This window comes from Corvus kubaryi, unplaced genomic scaffold (assembly GCF_017639235.1).
Source record: "Corvus kubaryi isolate FWS band 111438036 unplaced genomic scaffold, C.kubaryi_AGA036_p1.0 66, whole genome shotgun sequence".
NCBI classification, from domain to species: Eukaryota; Metazoa; Chordata; class Aves; order Passeriformes; family Corvidae; genus Corvus; species Corvus kubaryi.
The window spans coordinates 29,633,117-29,650,308 of record NW_024582054.1 but is presented as its reverse complement, the minus strand read 5'-3'; the positions used below and the strand labels follow the sequence as shown (position 1 = coordinate 29,650,308).

The window sequence follows — 17,192 nt, the reverse complement described above, 5'->3', positions numbered from 1 at the left end:
AATCTCTGCAAGGGTTCTCTAGAGGACATTGTTACTGCACAGTGTTTCCATGATTGTCTTTTAAACTTTGAGGTAAATCATGTCTCTGAAATAGTGACTACTAAGCTAGTGTGGGAGCACTTAGGTGAATCCCTGTGGTTAATATTCAGAGTAGATGTTATCTCTTAATTCTTTCAAGAGAGCTAGAGGAGTTACCCAGCAAACTCCCAGCTGATTCCCGTGGATGTGGGTGAAGTCTCAGTTCCTGCAAGTGAGAACATTTTGGTCAAAGCAAATGTCTGGTTTAAATTTTTTTTCTGCCACTCGCCAGTGTGAATTCTCAGACATCAGAAGTGGAGTTTGGGCTGTGTGCATATTCTGGACTGCAGAATTTTACTGCTTGGACAAAACTGTAATTCCTATTGTTAAGTTTTGTTCATATTTAATCAGAATGATTAGATTTCCAGTTCTCTGAAATTGCTGCAATATGTGGAAGAATATCAGACATGTAAAAGGATGAATGTCAGCTCTTCTTCAGGCAAGACTTACCCTACAGTGGGCAGTAGGGTTGCCTTAACACAAGCTACAGCTCTAGCCCATAAAGCCGGGCATCAGAGGCTCCTTTTTCAGTCAATCTCCCATCGGGGTATAGCCTGCCCAGCTTCTGCCAGTAAAAAGGGAATGCTGCTATTAGTGCTTTGAATCTTCTATGCTTGTTACTTTGTTGCCCATAGCCTGTCTTCATTTGAGCTGTTCATCTAATTGCAATGTTTTTTCCAAATGTTAGATCACAACAAAGATGAATGTGCTGCCTCGAGGCACATTCTCAGGTGCAGGAACCCCAACTGTGGAAGAACTGAAAACTTACACTGTCCAGCTGGGAGACCTAAGCCAGGAAGCAAATGTGGTGCATGCACAGGTAAAAGTGACATGTCCTAAGCATTGCAAAAAACCCCAGGGATTCTAGACACAGGACACTGCTTGGACACTGGTAAAGAGCCAGTAATCATAACATTGCAAATGGCGTTCCTGTAGTGAGCTTTTGTGTTGGGTATCAACTATAATGTAGAAATAGGCTGAGGACTTCGAGAGGAAACATTCCAAGTTTCCGCTATAATACTTGAATCCAAAGGTTTGCTAGTGTGGGTAAAAATCCTCACACTATATAGATCAAGGAGCCTGTAAATGATTTCAGTTAATCTGCAGGATTGGAGCTGACAAGACAAACTTGTTGTGCTCATGCCTGAGATTAGAGACCTGTAAGAGCACAGCCACTGTCCAGTATATAAAGGGTCATTGTCTCAGCACTGGCCTTGACAGCTCTGAATATTACATGCATATATCCAAGTCTGTCCCTCAGTATGTCATTAATTCCATTTTAGTATTAGCTGAGCAAACCTCTAACCTTACGTAATTGAATGAATCCTAGCCATGCTTTGGGTGAAAGTACTGAAAACCGGCTTGCATTTACCCAGGATAATGTGGCAGAGGAAGTCTCTTCCAGTTTGGACAGAAAATTGTTTGAGTTGCTCCTGGCAATCAGCCGGTGTTTGAATAACATGGAGGAGATGCTGAACACCTCGGTGCTCTCCACCGAAGAAGCAGCTGTGCAGCAGGCTCTGTATGAGGTAACTGTCCTAAATCCTTCCGGGAAGGAGAAACCCCAGTGGATTTCTGCTGCAGCAGAATATATATGGCCTGATATTCCCTCTGTCCTGCTGGTATTATTCAGGAATAAGACCACCAAACTATTTTGTACTGCACAGATTTGGGCCTGTTGCTTTTAACAATTATCAACTTGAGTCCTGCTGCTTCTTAAAAGGCAAGAGTCCTTCCATAGACCATTTTCACTCATGTTGTTTTTCTTTCAACCCTTTAGACTCTGTCTGTGGAGCTGCAAAAACTTCATGCTGATCTGAGTGATAAAAAGGATGATCTCCTGAAGTCCATCAGCTGTGCTGGTGGGAGCACAGATGTGTTCTGCGAGTGCTTTAACAACTTGCAGGCGCGGCTGGAACAAACTCAAGCTGCCACTGCTTCAAGGAGCAGCTCCATGAAAGCTGGGCTGGATCATAATAGCAATTACCTGGTACTCCACTGCCAAATTCACATCTTGTTTCACAGCATCTGTTAGACATGTCAGTGTTAATGCATTTGGGTTACAGATGAGCAATCTCCAATGGGCTTTATTATTTTTTCTTTTTTTTTTTTTTTTTTGGCTACTTAAAAAACTTGTCGTGGCCTCTCTCAGTTTTGCTGGTTACAGTGCTGTTTGCAGTGCTGACTGTCACAGAGGCCTGGATCACAGTAGGAAATTTGCCTGCAGAAAGTATGGAAGTAACCCGGGCTCCCATGCAGGCTGAGCTGCAGGCTAAAGCAAATTTCTGTGTGTAGGGACTAGGCCAAGGAGGATTTCATATGTTCTTTCTGCTGCTGTGTCCTTAGGAGAGGCGGGCTTCCTCCCTTTTGGCGCCATGTCTGTCACTGGGTTACTTTTAGCAATCTATTGGGAGTTGATTTGACCCCACTGCATTTACTGTTCTTTTAGATCTTGTGCCACAGAAGCAGAAGCCATGGTTTCACAATTTTTCCTTCTTTTATTCTTTGTTGGAAAAACAGATCATGAGAAACTTTTCTTTAGATTCTGGTGATGGGCTAAATCTACTAAGTACTGCTGGAAAATATTCAGATCAGGTGTTTAGTCTGAAGTAAGGACAGAAGAGTCTGGTCTTTGAAATACAATTTGCAATGTCCAGCAAAACTCCGGTGTGCTCGTTATTTGCAAGTCATCCTGGCCCTTTACTGCTGAATAATAAAGCAGTTCCTTTGAAGAACACTGAGATGTTGTCTCCAAACAGCAGCAGAACAAGTCTTGCAGTATTAACTTATGCAGAATCCGTAGAGCTCCATCAGTCACCAGTAATGGGCTCATTTTCTCATTTTCAGAAGGAAAGAATTTGATTTCCTTACCAGTTTCACAGATTTTTACAGTCACAGAGGATAATTGTGACAGAATAATCTGCTTCTTATATACTACACAGACTCAGAATTTCCCTCTTCCAATTGCTGCTCTAAGCCCATAATGCATACGCTTTATTTTGGTGTTGGTTCTTTTTTTTTGTTTAAGAGGAAAAAAAATGCATTTGCTAAAAGAGGTAATCTTTTTGTTGCATTTGCTTAAAGAGGTAATCACTTTGTTTGCTGTGTAATTTTGTCTGGTCATTACTATACTCCTGATATATGATACACTTCTGATGTTTGTTTCTTTTGCAGAATCAAACCAGGCTACTCTATGATCAGTTAACTGAGAAAAAAGCTGCTCTGCAACAATGCTTGAATGAACTACATGGACATAATGTTTCTGAACAGCTTCAGGTAATTTTATTTGAAGGAAATGAGGGTTTTTACAGTATTAGCTATTATTTCTAGTTTTCTTCAATCTTTGAAGTTTCATATTTTCTGAAGTTTGAGTCTAACTTAGGTTTTAAAAATGGGGGAAAGGAGAGAGTTCAGTATTTGCTGTATTCACCACCACCCCTTCTCTTTTTTTTTTTTTTTTTTTTTTTTTTTTACTACACCCCAATCCATACTCAGACCTAATTGCAGACATTTTAGTGGTTGGAGTGGAGGAACTAGTCTCTCCACAACCTCCCGGAGCAAATACACCTCATGCTATGGCAGGGAAGAAAAAGAGCTACACATGTTATGCCTTTTCTTATGCCAAACTACCTTTTCTTTGTGGGAACAGGACTCTTGTATTTGTATTTTCTCATGCAGCATTTATGAGCACTTTATCATATGGAATTTGACCAGTTAAGCTATTTTCGTTGACCTTTATTGGGATTAGCAGAAAATTAAAAATTAACAGACTGCATACCCTCCCCAGAATGGTCATTGGCCATTTACCTTCTTATTGCCAAAGCCAGGAGGGTGTTCTGAAGCTTTTTTGGTACAGCAAGGCTCATAACCTTGCTTAGAGGCATAATTTTCTGCCAGACTGAGAGCTGTGTTCCCTGCTGAATTCCCTAGCAAGGACTGGGTGTATTCTGTCAGGTAACCACTCTTGGAAAAGGAATGCCAGAAGTACATAGCTTTCCTTCCTTCAGAGGGATCCTGTCTCCATCCCTGAGTATTTCTGAATCATACGAAAAAGCTGTGTTTTCTGAGTCCATGCTTCCTTTTATTGGCTGCTCTTGAATTAGTAGATGGAAAGGCATGTTGAATGTTGTCCTGAGATTCACAAGACCTGAATTCCCTTCATGGCTGTGCTGTGTGAACACAGTAAGTTATGCCATGAACTGTTTTGTCCATTTAGTTTGTAAACTCATTGGATTTCCTGAAGTGCTAGCACGGGAGAGATCCAGGCATTGGATGCACTGCACTACCAGTGATAATGAAAAGTTTAATGGAATAGAACTCTTCCTAATGGCTTATTTTGTCCTTCATTCAGAAAATTGATGCCTGTGCTGTGGAGCTGCAAAACTTTGAACACCAAGTAGCAAAATTGAGAGGCCATGGAGAAAGATTGCAGTTACCTATCACCTTAATCCAGGAAGCTTATAAATTAGAGGTAAGAGCACAGTTTTGACTTACTCAGCAAGGTTTGATTCTTCTAAGACATGCATTTTCAGCGTCAAAAGGCTGAGGATTATTTTGTCTTCTCTGGGTTTGTGGGATTCATTTCTGTCCTTCACGAATCACTAAACTGTATTTGCATTGTAGGATGTTCTGGATGACATGTGGGGGATCCTGAAAGCCAAGTATGTGGAGCTGAACTCCCCTTCCATCAGTGAAAGCCACTATGAGGACTTGCTTCGTGGGTTTGCAGGGCTGGTAGCTGTTGGAAGAGAGAAGATGGCACAAGATCCAAAGCAACTAACAAAAAGCAGAGCAGCTCTGCAGTCTCACCTGAAAAATCACAAGGTATAAGTTGTTTATCACAGCACTGCTCAGGTCAGCATAGCAAGGAGCACTGTTTTCTGTGGCTGGTTTCTCTCCAGTGTAATGGAGGAGAGTGACTGGCTCATAGCAAAGGGGAGGGACTGGAGTATGTGCAGGAAACAAAGCCAAGTTTTTCAGCAGACCAAAATAGTACCAGTTTTGGTGATAAATTGCTACTTCTGTTTACCTCAGAACACATTGATGTGTCAGAAAAACACATCCTTCTTATAGATATCCCAAAGGATTATGGTGTCCTGCTTACTACTTAAGCCTTAGAACTCCTTGGTGTCCCCTGGCACCCAGGTGAAACAAACTGGATAATGACTGTCTGGTGATAACTACCTCATGCTAAACTATGGATTTATTTATAGCTAGACTCTTTCTTCCATCATTTTCCTACAACATCCATATAATGTCATACAATTTGAAGGTATAAATGTAGATCTTTCTCTTTCAAAATGAGAACATTGAATGCAACTGATTCTGACTAAATGTAAAATAATCAGTAACTGCCCATATTGGTGGGATGCAGAATTTGCGTAGAAGTCTCCTGACTGCAACCTTGAGAGACTCTGAAACTGGCTTCTCAGTGAGTCTTCTCCATCTTCCCCTGCTTGTGGGAGTGTGATCTCTCTTAAAGAGCTGACACTGAACTGTGCTTTAACTTGGGGGTTTTTTAGGACTTTTTCTGCAACCTCATGACACGCATGGCTTACATGGAAACGTTTTCCAAGAGAGTGAGTCCTGCTGTCCTGCAAAAGAGAGAGGAATTCTGGAGAGAGCTGGTGAATGAAGTCAAATTGCTGGAGCAGAAGGCCTGCCAGTATGGTATACACTTAGAGAGCCTGTTAAAGGTAATAAGTCAAAAGACACCCAAGAGTAAAAAAGCTGGAGGGAAGGAGAAAAGTTGCATCTAGGGCAGCTCTTGTCCCACCTGTGATTCTTTGGCTAGTAGGTGTCCTTTCCTGTTTCCACTGGACAGCAACAGTCTATTTATTACTTATTCTATGTGTGTCAGTAAACCAACTTTCTTCTTGAAAATCTCTGAAAGTGGACATTTCAACACTTTAGGACTTCTTGCAGTGACTTTTAGTGCCTGGACTGACAGAAGAGCCCTTTAAGGCAGAAAAATACCAGCACCACTTTAAATAAAACTTAAAAAAATTAACAAATAATCTCAGAATATCCCTAGAGAACAAAAATTGAGCACACCACTTTAAAATAAGAATCCTTGAAGATATTGGAGAATGAATAATTAATTCATCTGTGGTAAAATCATGTCTTACTTCAATATTTACATATTATTCACCTATTTTTGTGTTATGTTTCATTAAAGCAGAGCTGCTGATGCTAGAGAAGGCATTAAGGCCTGAGTCTGGTGTATTAAAATGCAGATGAGTGCATGCTGTGTTAACAATTCAATGTATTTTTTAGGATTGGATGGTGTTTGATGAGCAGTGCCTAGTTTTCAATGAGTTAGAGGCACTTGCCTCTGCGTTGCCTTCTGTCAATTTGGTTGAAGAAACTGAAGAAAGATTAATGGAAAGGATTGCACTCCTAGAGGTATTTATGTGTTTGTCACTGCTTTTCTTTGTGGATCAGTAGAACCAGCAAAAGTATTAATTAGTATATGAGGAGGTGATCTGCAGGGCACTGTTTCCTTTGTCTCCTCAGCTGTGTGTGGATACAAGCTCAAAACAGGCTTTGAAAAGTAGGATAAGATTGGGCTGCTAATTTCAGCCAGGGGCTACAAGTCCATTTTAGTGAGAGTAATGACTATAACTACTTTATAACTCAATCTTCCAGTGAAAGTATTTGGGATAAGATGGATGTTGTGCAGGCTCCATGAATCCCAAGAACAGCAGGAGCCTTGGAGTGAGCGCAGTGCCCCTTCTCTGTAATTCAGAAATTATTTTCATGCCATGGTGTAAAACCTATGGAAAAGGAGAATCAACCTACTGCTTTCAAATATCTGAAAGTACCAAATATTTGAGCCCTTATTGCAGCACTGGTTGCAGCTGCATCTCTGATGACAGAGCTGCATCTCTGATGACAGAGCTACATCTTTATTTGGCACCTCGGCCCCAGCTGGAAATATTTTAACCATTTTTTAAACACATGTAAATATAAGGATATGAAAGCAGCCTTTATGGTTGTTTTATAAAATTAAGAAGAAATAGTATTCAGTAACCTTGCTGATGTATTTTCAGAGACTGCTCTGCATTCCTCACAGGTTTGACCTTTCTCAGTCTTCAGAGGACACACTGTTAGAAAATTTTGAATTAATAAGTGTTTAATAAAAGCAAATTAATGAGTGTTTAATAAATTATTAATGAATGTTTAATGAAGGAAAAAAGGATTGTAGTGATTTAATCTAGTTGACTGCAGGAAAGACATCACTGGGCATGCCCAGAAAATTCTGAGCTACAGTAAAGCCTTGTAATAAATCAACAATAGATGTTTACAGTCATGGTGGCCCTCAGGTGCTTTTGACACTTGTTGCACTGAGGCAGGAGACATGCAAGGTGTGCACAGCCACTGATGTGAAGTTGCCTGTTTTTCTTTGGCTTTTTAAGTTCTTAACTAGCTCTTCATTCTTAAGTCTTTATGTGTCTTTAAAGACTTCAGAAATAAAGTCATAAGGCTGTAGAAGATGTTTGGTGGAGGGTGAAGCTGTGGAGCTTCACAGTTTCAACAACAGAGCAGAATAAAATTCTCCAGGGCTTAATTCCAGTGAGAGAAATACCCCCAGACCTTTGTTTTTTACGTGATGACTTCACTGTCCACTCTTCATTCCTCCCTGCCACCATTATTCAATAATTATCCCAGCACTTTCCTTCAAAACAGTGGTAGCTTTTTTTTTTTTAAATAGGATAGAGCCTGAAGGTGGAACAGTCACTTTCAAAAGGAGCAAGGGAAGACCATAATTTTATGGTGGCAACGGTCATATGTTAGGACAGTGCAGCTAGATCTGATAGTGTCCATTGCCTGAGGTCTTCAGGTGTCAGAAAAGCCCATCAAATCATAACACAGTCATTCTGATAATGTATGAAAATACATCGAGATTTGTCTTGATCTACCCAGAGGAAGCAAACAAACAAAAAAACTCAAACAAACCCACAAAAACCTGTGTCCCTTTTGCATGTAATGAATTACAGATTCCTATCGTTTGGAAAATAAAATACATTACAGAGGAAATGTGAGATTAAGAAGTTACAACCAGTGATATGTGTTTTTCTAGTTGTGTTTTCTGTCTTTAAAATGTTACTGTTTTGCAAACTTCCCATATTCTGACAGAAAATCAAAAGCAGTGTTGATGAAAAGCATGCCAGGCTGTACCAGATGGTGAAAGAAGGAAAGAAATTGCTGACTGCTGTGAGCTGTCCAGAAATAAGAAGCCAGATTGGGAAGCTGGAAGAGCAGTGGTTGTCTTTAACCAAAAAAGTTGGCCACGAACTACACCGACTTCAAACCTTACTGAAACTCTTGGTCAGGTGGGTCTAACACACAAAACCAATTTGAAGTATCAGCTAGAGATTAGTTTGTGATTTTTTTGTAGATGACAGCTGAAGCCATGCTTCTGCAGGGTTATGCAGCAGCAGAGGTGCCAGAATAGCACATGCCTTCTCACAGGGAAGACAACGTGGAGAGCAAATGTCTCCTGGCCTCAACTACATGTGTGATTTTGTGGTTTTTTTTCCTCCTTGTAGCTACAATAGAGACTCAGAGGAGTTAATGAAATGGTTGGATTCTGCTCAGCAGAGAATGAATTTTTGGAAGGAGCAGTCTCTCAATGTGTCACAAGATCTTCCCACCATCAGGGACAACATCAGCAGCTTGTTTGTAAGTCATTTCTGCTGCCAGGTTTAGATAAGACATTCTGAATGAATTCTGGTGAATTCTGGTGAAAATGACCCTTTTGAGAGGTTTTTTGTGTTTGCCATGACCATGAGCCACCCACATAATACAGCACTGAATGGCTGTGTGCCCCAAAGCCACTTAACAACTGAACCTGGAGTGTGGGCTCAGGGTACAGGGGTGAAGGTGATCAGCCAAAGTCAGGAAAGAGAAACATGCTGGATTGCATTTCATGTCTCTGCCTGCTCCACTTGGATGACAGGCCAGGAGGTTCGGCCCCAGTGTGAGGCCAGAGAGAAGGAACAGTGCACAGGGGGAAAGCAAAGCGTCATGAAGATTCGACTCGGTAGATGTGAGCTGGCCAGAGGTATGAGGACTGTGGTTGCTCCCTGGACCTCTGGGTGAAGTGGGGATCAGGATATTCTCAGCCTCTGTGGGAGCAAAAGGTGGCATTCAGCACTGTATATCAAGGTGGGCAAAAAAATGCTTTATCTGCCAGAACATGTTGAGCTCAGGTTTTCGGAACTTTGCCATCTTGATAAAATCTGTTTGTTGAGGCATTTCATCCTGTGAAAAAGTGGTTTGTCTTCATTTCAATAGATATATATATATTTACCCTCTCTTAAATTTCTCCTGTGCACCTCAGACATTTTCTAAGGAAGTTGATGAAAAATCTTCCCTGAAGTCATCAGTGGTGAGCGCTGCCAGCCAGCTCCTCCATGTGAAGCAAGCTGATATTGTAGCACTTAGGTCATCTTTGGTAAAGTTTGAGCAAGAATGGGGAGAACTGATTACACAGCTCCCAACCATCCAAGAAAAGCTGCACCAGGTGAGTGAGAGACTCTGCTGCCATCTCTCAGTTCAAGCTAAATAATTATGTTAAAATGTTGCTGCTGGGATTCAGTTGCCTTTTTCTGAATTAGCTGTGCCTTGCTTTCAGAATAACCCCAGTATTGTACTGCATTTTAAGTATTGCTGTGTTCTTCCTGGGCTGTTTTACATATATTTATTATCTTTACAGTTTTGCATGAATGTCTGTTACAATTAGAAAGAATTTTATTTCAGATTCATGAATTCTAGAACTGAAGTCATTTGCCCCTCTGGAGCACAGGGCTCACTTTCAAGTTCATGCCCCAGTAATGCGATTATAGTGCCTGAGCCTTTCCAAAAATAGAAATGTCATTTTCCTTGGTATTTCTAACAAGCAGAATGTAGAGGATTCATTATATGCTTTACCTCAGCTTCAGATGGAAAAGCTTTCATCACGGGAAGCTATTGCTGAGCTAATGACCTGGCTGGACCATGTGGAACAACAGCAGGAATGTGAGGAGCCAATAAATTCACAATGCAGTGCTGCCCAAGTCAAGAGCCACCTTCAGAAGTACAAGGTAAATGGGAAACTGTAAGTCCAGGCTTGCTGTAAAAAGGATGGAAGCAGCCTACAGGCACTGTCATGTCCTTCCCTTTGCTCTCTAGAGGGTTTCTCAGTCTGAAACATGTTGTAACATCCTCCTTTATAAAACCTTATGCTTCCATGACACACAGACCACTGCCTGTTCTGCAATACAGCTACTGCCTGCTGGGCTGTAATCTCCTTTTCTCATGCTGTCCCATCTGTCTCACTTGTTCTCTCTCCTGCATTTAGATTATAAAATGTGACGAGCAGGAAAGCTTTGCTTCCTTAGGAAGACAGACCGTGTTTGTGCTGTGTTCTAGTCTATCTTTTTAACAAGGAATACCTCCTAATGGAGCTCCATAACCAGAATCCATTTAACTAGAGAACAGGGGGTTTGAATACTATGTGTCATCAAAAGAAATAACCTGCTAGGAAAGAGGGACAAGATGAACATCCTGCAGAGAGCGAGGCTGCAGCAGACTCCTGGTGCTGTTCAGATGTCAGAGCACCAGTGGCAGAGGCTGATTGCTCCAGCCACAGGAAGGATTCAAGCTGTGTACTCCAGAGATGCCAGGGAGCCCAAGCTCAGGGCATGAATCCCCACAGAGCCATATTTTGCTCTGCCCCTGTAGAGCTGCCAAGCCCTGCTCGGGGCTCACACAGGCTGACAGTTCTCAGTCTGCAGCTGCAGCTCACAGGCGCTTTGGTGCTGCACATAAGAAATGCAAACATTTCTTTCCAAGTGCCTTGGTATAGCACATATATAACATTTTGGTCTGTATCATTTGGATTTGGCAGTTGGGACATGTAGATGAGTTGCTGTTTTTAACACTTTGGATATTTAGAGGTGAGTTTGTAGGTTTATCTTTCATACTTGTCAGCAAGCGGGGTTGTGTGTGCTGAGAAGAAAGCTGGGATGAGGGTCACAAATTCCTAGAGGGAAGCAGCTATGGCTTCAGTACCTCTACTGTGGTATTCCCTTGTGGCTTTCCCAGGCACTACTAGATAAATAAGGAGCCCTTTCCTACTCTCTTCTCCTAATACCCTCTGAAATAAAAAGTCATTCCCTTATATGTGTAGTTTCTCACTCATCTCCCTGGGCAAGAGAGGCTGGTGCTAGAAGACACCTTTTCCTCCCAGATATTCTGATACTCTGTTCTGATACCAGCTATTTTGTTAACAGGAGTCGAGTTTCTTACTGCATTTGCCTATGAGTTGCAGGAGTGTGGCAAAACCTTAGTTTCAGCCTAATCTGGGCCCATGGCAGCGTGATGGTTTTGTCCAATGGATTAAGGGCAGGGTGTGGTACCCCTGGATTTTATTCCCTGCTCCATCACTAGCCTGTTTTTACCTTGAACTACCCATGTAATGATAGAGATTTTCTGCAGAAATTTCAGTGGATGACAACAGCTACACAAATACAAAACAGTAAAATTTGAGAAGTATTCCTACAGCCAGGTCTCTTTCAGAAAAATATTTTAGGTCATGGTTCAAAGAAAGTCATCAATGTCCCATAGCCACACCCTGAAGCATCATCAGAACCGATCAGAATGAAACTACAAAACTGATTGGTTTACATTTTTGTTCTTCCTCTTTTTTTCCCCTGCAGGAATACATGATGGAAATGAACTTTAAGCAGTGGATGGTAGATTTTGTTAACCAGTCCCTGCTGCAGATGAGCACCTGTGACGTGGAGAGCAAGCGCTACGAAAGGACAGAGTTTGCTGAGTGCCTGGGCGAGATGAACCTGCGGTGGCACAGGCTGCAGGCATCCCTCAACAGAAAGGTTGGGTTAAGTTCCCATGGCTTTCTCTCTTACAACTCTGATCTTGCCTGTGCCACTGCTCTGTATCAGGGATATATTAAGCTACCAGCAGTTTTCCTGTTGTAGCAGTTGGATTTGTGAAAACAGTGATTACTAAGTAAGTAGTGTTGACAGCTGCATTCAGATGGGCACATATGAGCCTCCTGGACAAGATGTAGCAGGGGTCAGTTCCCAGCCCTGCTCCAGCCCTCCTGGGTCACTGGAAATGGGTTACTCTGTGTTGGTGTCCTCCTCCTGCAGTTGTTAAATGTGCTTTCCCAATGAAGTGCTTTGAAGGTCAGTCTACATGCAGAATTTTCCTATCAGCACGTAATCTGTTTCTCTGGAGAAAATCTGTTTCAGGCAGTGCCTCAGAATTATTCTATTCTAGTGAGGCTAGAAATAATCCATGCATCCAGAATTAGATGCTGCTGCTTATGTGCCCCAATGCCCAGAAAAGCTGGTGTGACTCATGATATGGAAAAGACCATGGGAAGCTTAGAATCCCCTCTACCAACACATTCCTCTTTTATCTCTGTGTCTCAATTTATACAGCTTTGGGAGAAGCTGCCCCCTCTGAATCCAGATACAAGCACTGCTGGTCAGGTGGAAAATTCCCAGTATTTTTTAGTTCAGAAACCCTGTCAAGCGCGAAGAAACACTGACAACCCCACAAGTAAAGAAGCAGGCACACAGACGTGAACTGTACAGAGATTGCAACCTCTGCCTGACATCTTGCATTCTATCTACAGAAGACTGTGAACTTTTCTTCCAGAAATATTTTCAAGTGGAAATTTCATTTCCAGCACAGCTGAAAATTTTCATGATGAAATTTCAGTTTCCTCAGGGTAGAAGTTATCCTCTCTAACCATTTTCATGAAATTGCACTCTAGGATTTAATGGATCCACAGGGCTGAGATTGAAGATAGGAGACTTGAGGTTCCCTTCATCTTAGTAGCCTTGTTGATGGGTTTTAGTGAGAATGAGATTTTCAGACTCCCATGTGAATCTGTCCACATAGCCCAGGGTCCCCCAACTTGTCATGTCTCCCAGCTCCAGAACACACAGTGCCTTGTTTCTTCCCAGGGAAAAGGTCAGATCCTAAAGAGTCTGCAAAACTTTCTAGGTTTTCCTTTCAAAATATTTTCTCTAAAGAGTATTTTCAGTGTAGATTTTGTAATCTCAAATTTTGTCATGGAAGGCGAAGCCCTATTTCTGCCCACCCATAGATTTAAGTAAGTTTTGTGACTTTCAGATACAAGACCTGGAGCACATTTTGGAGGATATTACTGAGAATGAGAACAAAGCCCAGACTCTGCGCAACTGGCTGGAAGCTCAGAGTGATCGATTGAGATCCTTACGGACCCCAGCGAGTCTGATCTCTGCACAGAACACCTTGGATGATTGCAAGGTAAAGCCTTGCATCAGTGATGTCATTGTAAAAACCCTATTTAGCACACTTTGCTGAATCCAGACTAAGGAACTGCACAGATTTTAACAGAAAGAAGTGTAAAGGAAGTTGCCATTTCCCAGAAGAGTTCTACAATGTTGTTTTAATTAAATCATGTTGCATTCAGGTGATAAAGAGTCAGAGCCACTTTTAACATGAGTGGCTATTCTGTGGGGTTTTTTTTTCACCAATTGAAGATCCATCTGCTGTTGCTTCATGGTATTTGGAGTGTTGTGCATCAATATTGTTGTGTAGCAATATTGTATTCTGACATACTTCAAGAGAAGTAGTTCTTAGTTCAGCACAGCCATGGCAGAAGCTATCAATCCCATTAGTTTGAAGAGCTCTGTGATGGAAGTGTCATGGAAACTACTCAGTCCCATTTGGAGAAACAGCAACCCTCTCTACTTGTACCCTAAATTGTAGTGTAGTCTGTCTGCAGCAGCCTCAAGGATCTGGGTGTGCTTTGTTGTGTTTTTCTAGGCATCAGATCCCTCACAATTAATACAGGTGGCAGCCAGCTAATAATTGGTTCCTATTACTCTGACAGTCTGCTGTTTTCATTCAGTACAGTGTTCCCTCTCTATTTTTTTAACGTGGAATATTTGTTCTTTCATTGCCATGGTTACATCTCTCTCTTGTAGTAGACTGCTTTTATTGTCTGGAGTGCTCTGTTACACACTGAGTTACTTGTGTCTCTGAAATGTGTGGAGGGGCCAGAATGGAAAAAAGACACAAGGGTAGCTTGGACTAAACATTCACCTGCTCACAGCAACACACAGTGCTAGGATACAGTTGGCTAAAATGTTTCATTAAAATTCATTTTGTCAATAAAAATGAGGTCCAAATTTGAAAATGTTTTGGGGGTGGTCAGTGAGAGGTGAAAAAAGGTCATGGCTTTAAGTGTAGCATTATAGGAAAATGTCATGGCCCATTGTGGCCATTATCATTGTATCATAACAGTGGTAGTTCCTCACGTTGTGAAGAACTCCCTGCTGAGCTTTCCCCAGCATGTCAAGACTATCTGATAATCTTGCTGGTCGTGTTGGGGAGGGAGTTATTCTCCCAGGTATCTCCATTCATTAGAGATTGTTCTCACTTGATTTCACTGGAATTTATTTGACTGGAATTTCTCCAATGGGAGTCCCTCTGAGTAAAGGGACAAACTGAAAATAACTTTCTAGAAGTTGTTAGGATGTCAGGGACTTGCCCATTGCAAAACCAGTTCCCATTTAACCCTTGCCTGACTGAAGAATTACGCAAAATTGGTTTTAAAAAAGGAATGTTTATCTAAGCTCTTCATACAGAAGTTTTTTTTCTATGGTCTCATTAAAAGATCTTATTTATCTTCTTTTTTTTTTTCCCATTATTTAGGAGCTAGAAAATCAACTTACAGCTAAATCCAAAACTCTTGATGAGCTCAAACAGAGTCTGGCTTTGAATGGTAGTACAGAACAAAGCCCAGAAGCTCAGTCTCTCAGGATAGCTGAGCTGTGTGAAATGAAGGACAGCATTGTAAACCAGGTAAAAGCCTTGCTTGTGTTCAGGTTTCCTCCACTACATGTTCTGACCACCGGTGTTATTAATCTTCATAGGATGGTAGGAGCTGGTACAAAAAAAGTGCAAGGTATTCCTTACTCTTTACCTTCCTAAGAAGGTAATTTACTGTAATGTGAATTAATGTATATCCAAAGTTGGGAGATAAAAATTGGTCTGATCTTGAAGCAGTTTGAGTACAAAGGGAGGAGGAACAGATCCCCATCTACAGTTTAAGAAAATAAAGAAATAGCACTGCTGTTTTTCTGTCAAGCTGAAAATGGAGACCTTAAACTCTCTTACTTGATCACCCTGCTCTTTCTCCCCTGTAGTGCAACTGGTAGAAGGTGCCTCCTCTGGCCCTGTTCTCACTGCAGCTTTTCCACCTCCCAGTTACTCTTTCATCCACACACTGGGATGGCTTTTGCCATCTCCAGATCCTATGTAGTTTCCAGTTGCTTCAAGGAGAGTCTGGCAGATTGGTTTCCCATGCAAACTGACTCCCCAGAAGTTTGTATTTATAGTTATAATATCTTTATCCTTGGAGCTGATCTTTTTTTTATGTGGATGTAATTGATAGGTGCAGGAGAGATAATAATGAGTACATTTATAGATTTAAATTTGTGATAATAAATAGCCATATACGGTAGAGAATTATGCGTGATGGAGTGATTGTGTTTCTAGTTAAGATTGCTTTGCACTTTTTGTTATAAATTCCTTGCCTTTTTTCCTCAGAACTTTGTGAAACCTGAAGCCTTTTGCTTGAACTCTTCCACAGGAGGTGTGGATCCAGTATTGATCTGCTGCTTCTTGGTTTAGGTTTCAGCAGAAAGGATGTGATTGTTTCTTACCAAGAAAGCAGGGAAATTTATGTCTATGTACAAGATGGAAGTTTTTCCTTCTGATGTCTAGCTGGGGATAGAAATAGGCAGGATTGACAGCCTGGTGCTTTTTTCTTCTTACAGTCACCATGGGTCATGTTAATTTTAGGAATTTTATGACTTAACTACCAAACTTGCAAACTGCAGGATGTTCTTGGAGCTGAGCTGTCTGTGTGTGCAGTGAAACAGCGAGTGCAGACTCCTTCCCACGGGTGACTGCTCACATCAGAGCCAGGCAGAGATTTCTAATACAGGGCTAAGGAGATGTAATACCTTGATTAAATTGTCTGTAGGTTGAGCTCAAGCCTGTGAGTCTGTGGCCCAGAGACATTTCCTGGGAATGATGTCTTTCCATCTTCCTTGTGTGGGCAGTAATTAGCTACAGGCTACAAAAAGCAATTAGAGATTCCTCCCACCTATAACCATGATTCAAAAGAGAATAGGGATGATTAATCCACCAGCCTGTGTGTGCTTGAAACTAGGATACTAGGATAAAATTATCTATGCAGTCTGTTTAGGGTGAACTGTGGTGTGGAAATTTTTTCATCTTCCATTGTGTGGCTGCATAGCCAGAACTGAAATCTGGCATCTGGCTTTTTTCAGGTCTCGTGGAGACATGGTTGTTTGTCTGCCTGGTTTTCATGCTTTTTTCCAAGCATGACTGAGAATAGGTACTGAACTAGATGAATGTTCTGTCTAACCCAGGACATGCCTTATGTACTTCCCTGAAACAGAAGGATAAAAATGGCTGAACAAGGACAGTTTTGTGTTTTCAGTGTCTAGGAGTCTGTGGCAAAGGGAAGCCATGCCTGCCCCACATAGATTAGACAACTGTAATAATGAAAGAGACAGAAAATACAGGGGATATCCATCATTTAATTTTGTATGAGAATCCTGAAGTTGCTAGCCTGGGATCCAGGGGGGCCTGCATTATTAGAGCACAATGGCATAAGAGGGATGACAGCTCTCAGAGTATTGTGGTAGTGTCTTCTTCCATTCAAACCAATTTCTGTTCAAATTGTCCTTGAAAGGAAACTTGATCTCCGGATCAAACTATCTGCTTCCTAAGAAGATTAAGGCTCTCAACTTCTTCCCACTTCAGGTTGATTTTGGCAGGAAGGAATAAGCAGTTCATTATTTCAGTACTTCCTGGGGTGTTCTGGTGTTGTGGCTGACAGAATAGTGCTACCTTGAACTCCAGTGAAATTTTAATTTCCATCAAATTCTTACACTTCACTCTAGATATGGTGTACTGCTTTGTTTGAAGCCTGCACAATTTCTTACCAAGTAGGAAAATACTCCAACTTGGCAAATTCTTGCGGATTGTCATGGATTGAGCATTGAGTT

The 17,192-nt window shown here is 41.5% G+C and overlaps 1 protein-coding gene across 4 annotated transcripts in view; it reads left to right on the top strand.

Annotated features, from left to right (window-relative positions):
* The window catches only part of SYNE2 (spectrin repeat containing nuclear envelope protein 2), a 158,029-nt gene that overhangs the window by 90,744 nt on the left and 50,093 nt on the right, over positions 1-17,192 (top strand). For all 4 annotated transcript variants that reach the window (XR_006019356.1, XM_042047759.1, XM_042047760.1 and 1 more), the window contains exons 72-86: positions 767-898; positions 1,455-1,607; positions 1,859-2,068; positions 3,253-3,354; positions 4,430-4,549; positions 4,702-4,902; positions 5,601-5,774; positions 6,355-6,483; positions 8,218-8,414; positions 8,631-8,763; positions 9,425-9,607; positions 10,020-10,166; positions 11,784-11,960; positions 13,234-13,389; positions 14,803-14,952. Coding sequence is in view for 3 of the 4 variants with exons in the window: in XM_042047759.1 (XP_041903693.1) it covers positions 767-898; positions 1,455-1,607; positions 1,859-2,068; positions 3,253-3,354; positions 4,430-4,549; positions 4,702-4,902; positions 5,601-5,774; positions 6,355-6,483; positions 8,218-8,414; positions 8,631-8,763; positions 9,425-9,607; positions 10,020-10,166; positions 11,784-11,960; positions 13,234-13,389; positions 14,803-14,952 (2,364 nt within the window). In the remaining variant the exon portion in view is untranslated. The remainder of the gene's footprint in view (positions 1-766; positions 899-1,454; positions 1,608-1,858; positions 2,069-3,252; positions 3,355-4,429; positions 4,550-4,701; positions 4,903-5,600; positions 5,775-6,354; positions 6,484-8,217; positions 8,415-8,630; positions 8,764-9,424; positions 9,608-10,019; positions 10,167-11,783; positions 11,961-13,233; positions 13,390-14,802; positions 14,953-17,192) is intronic.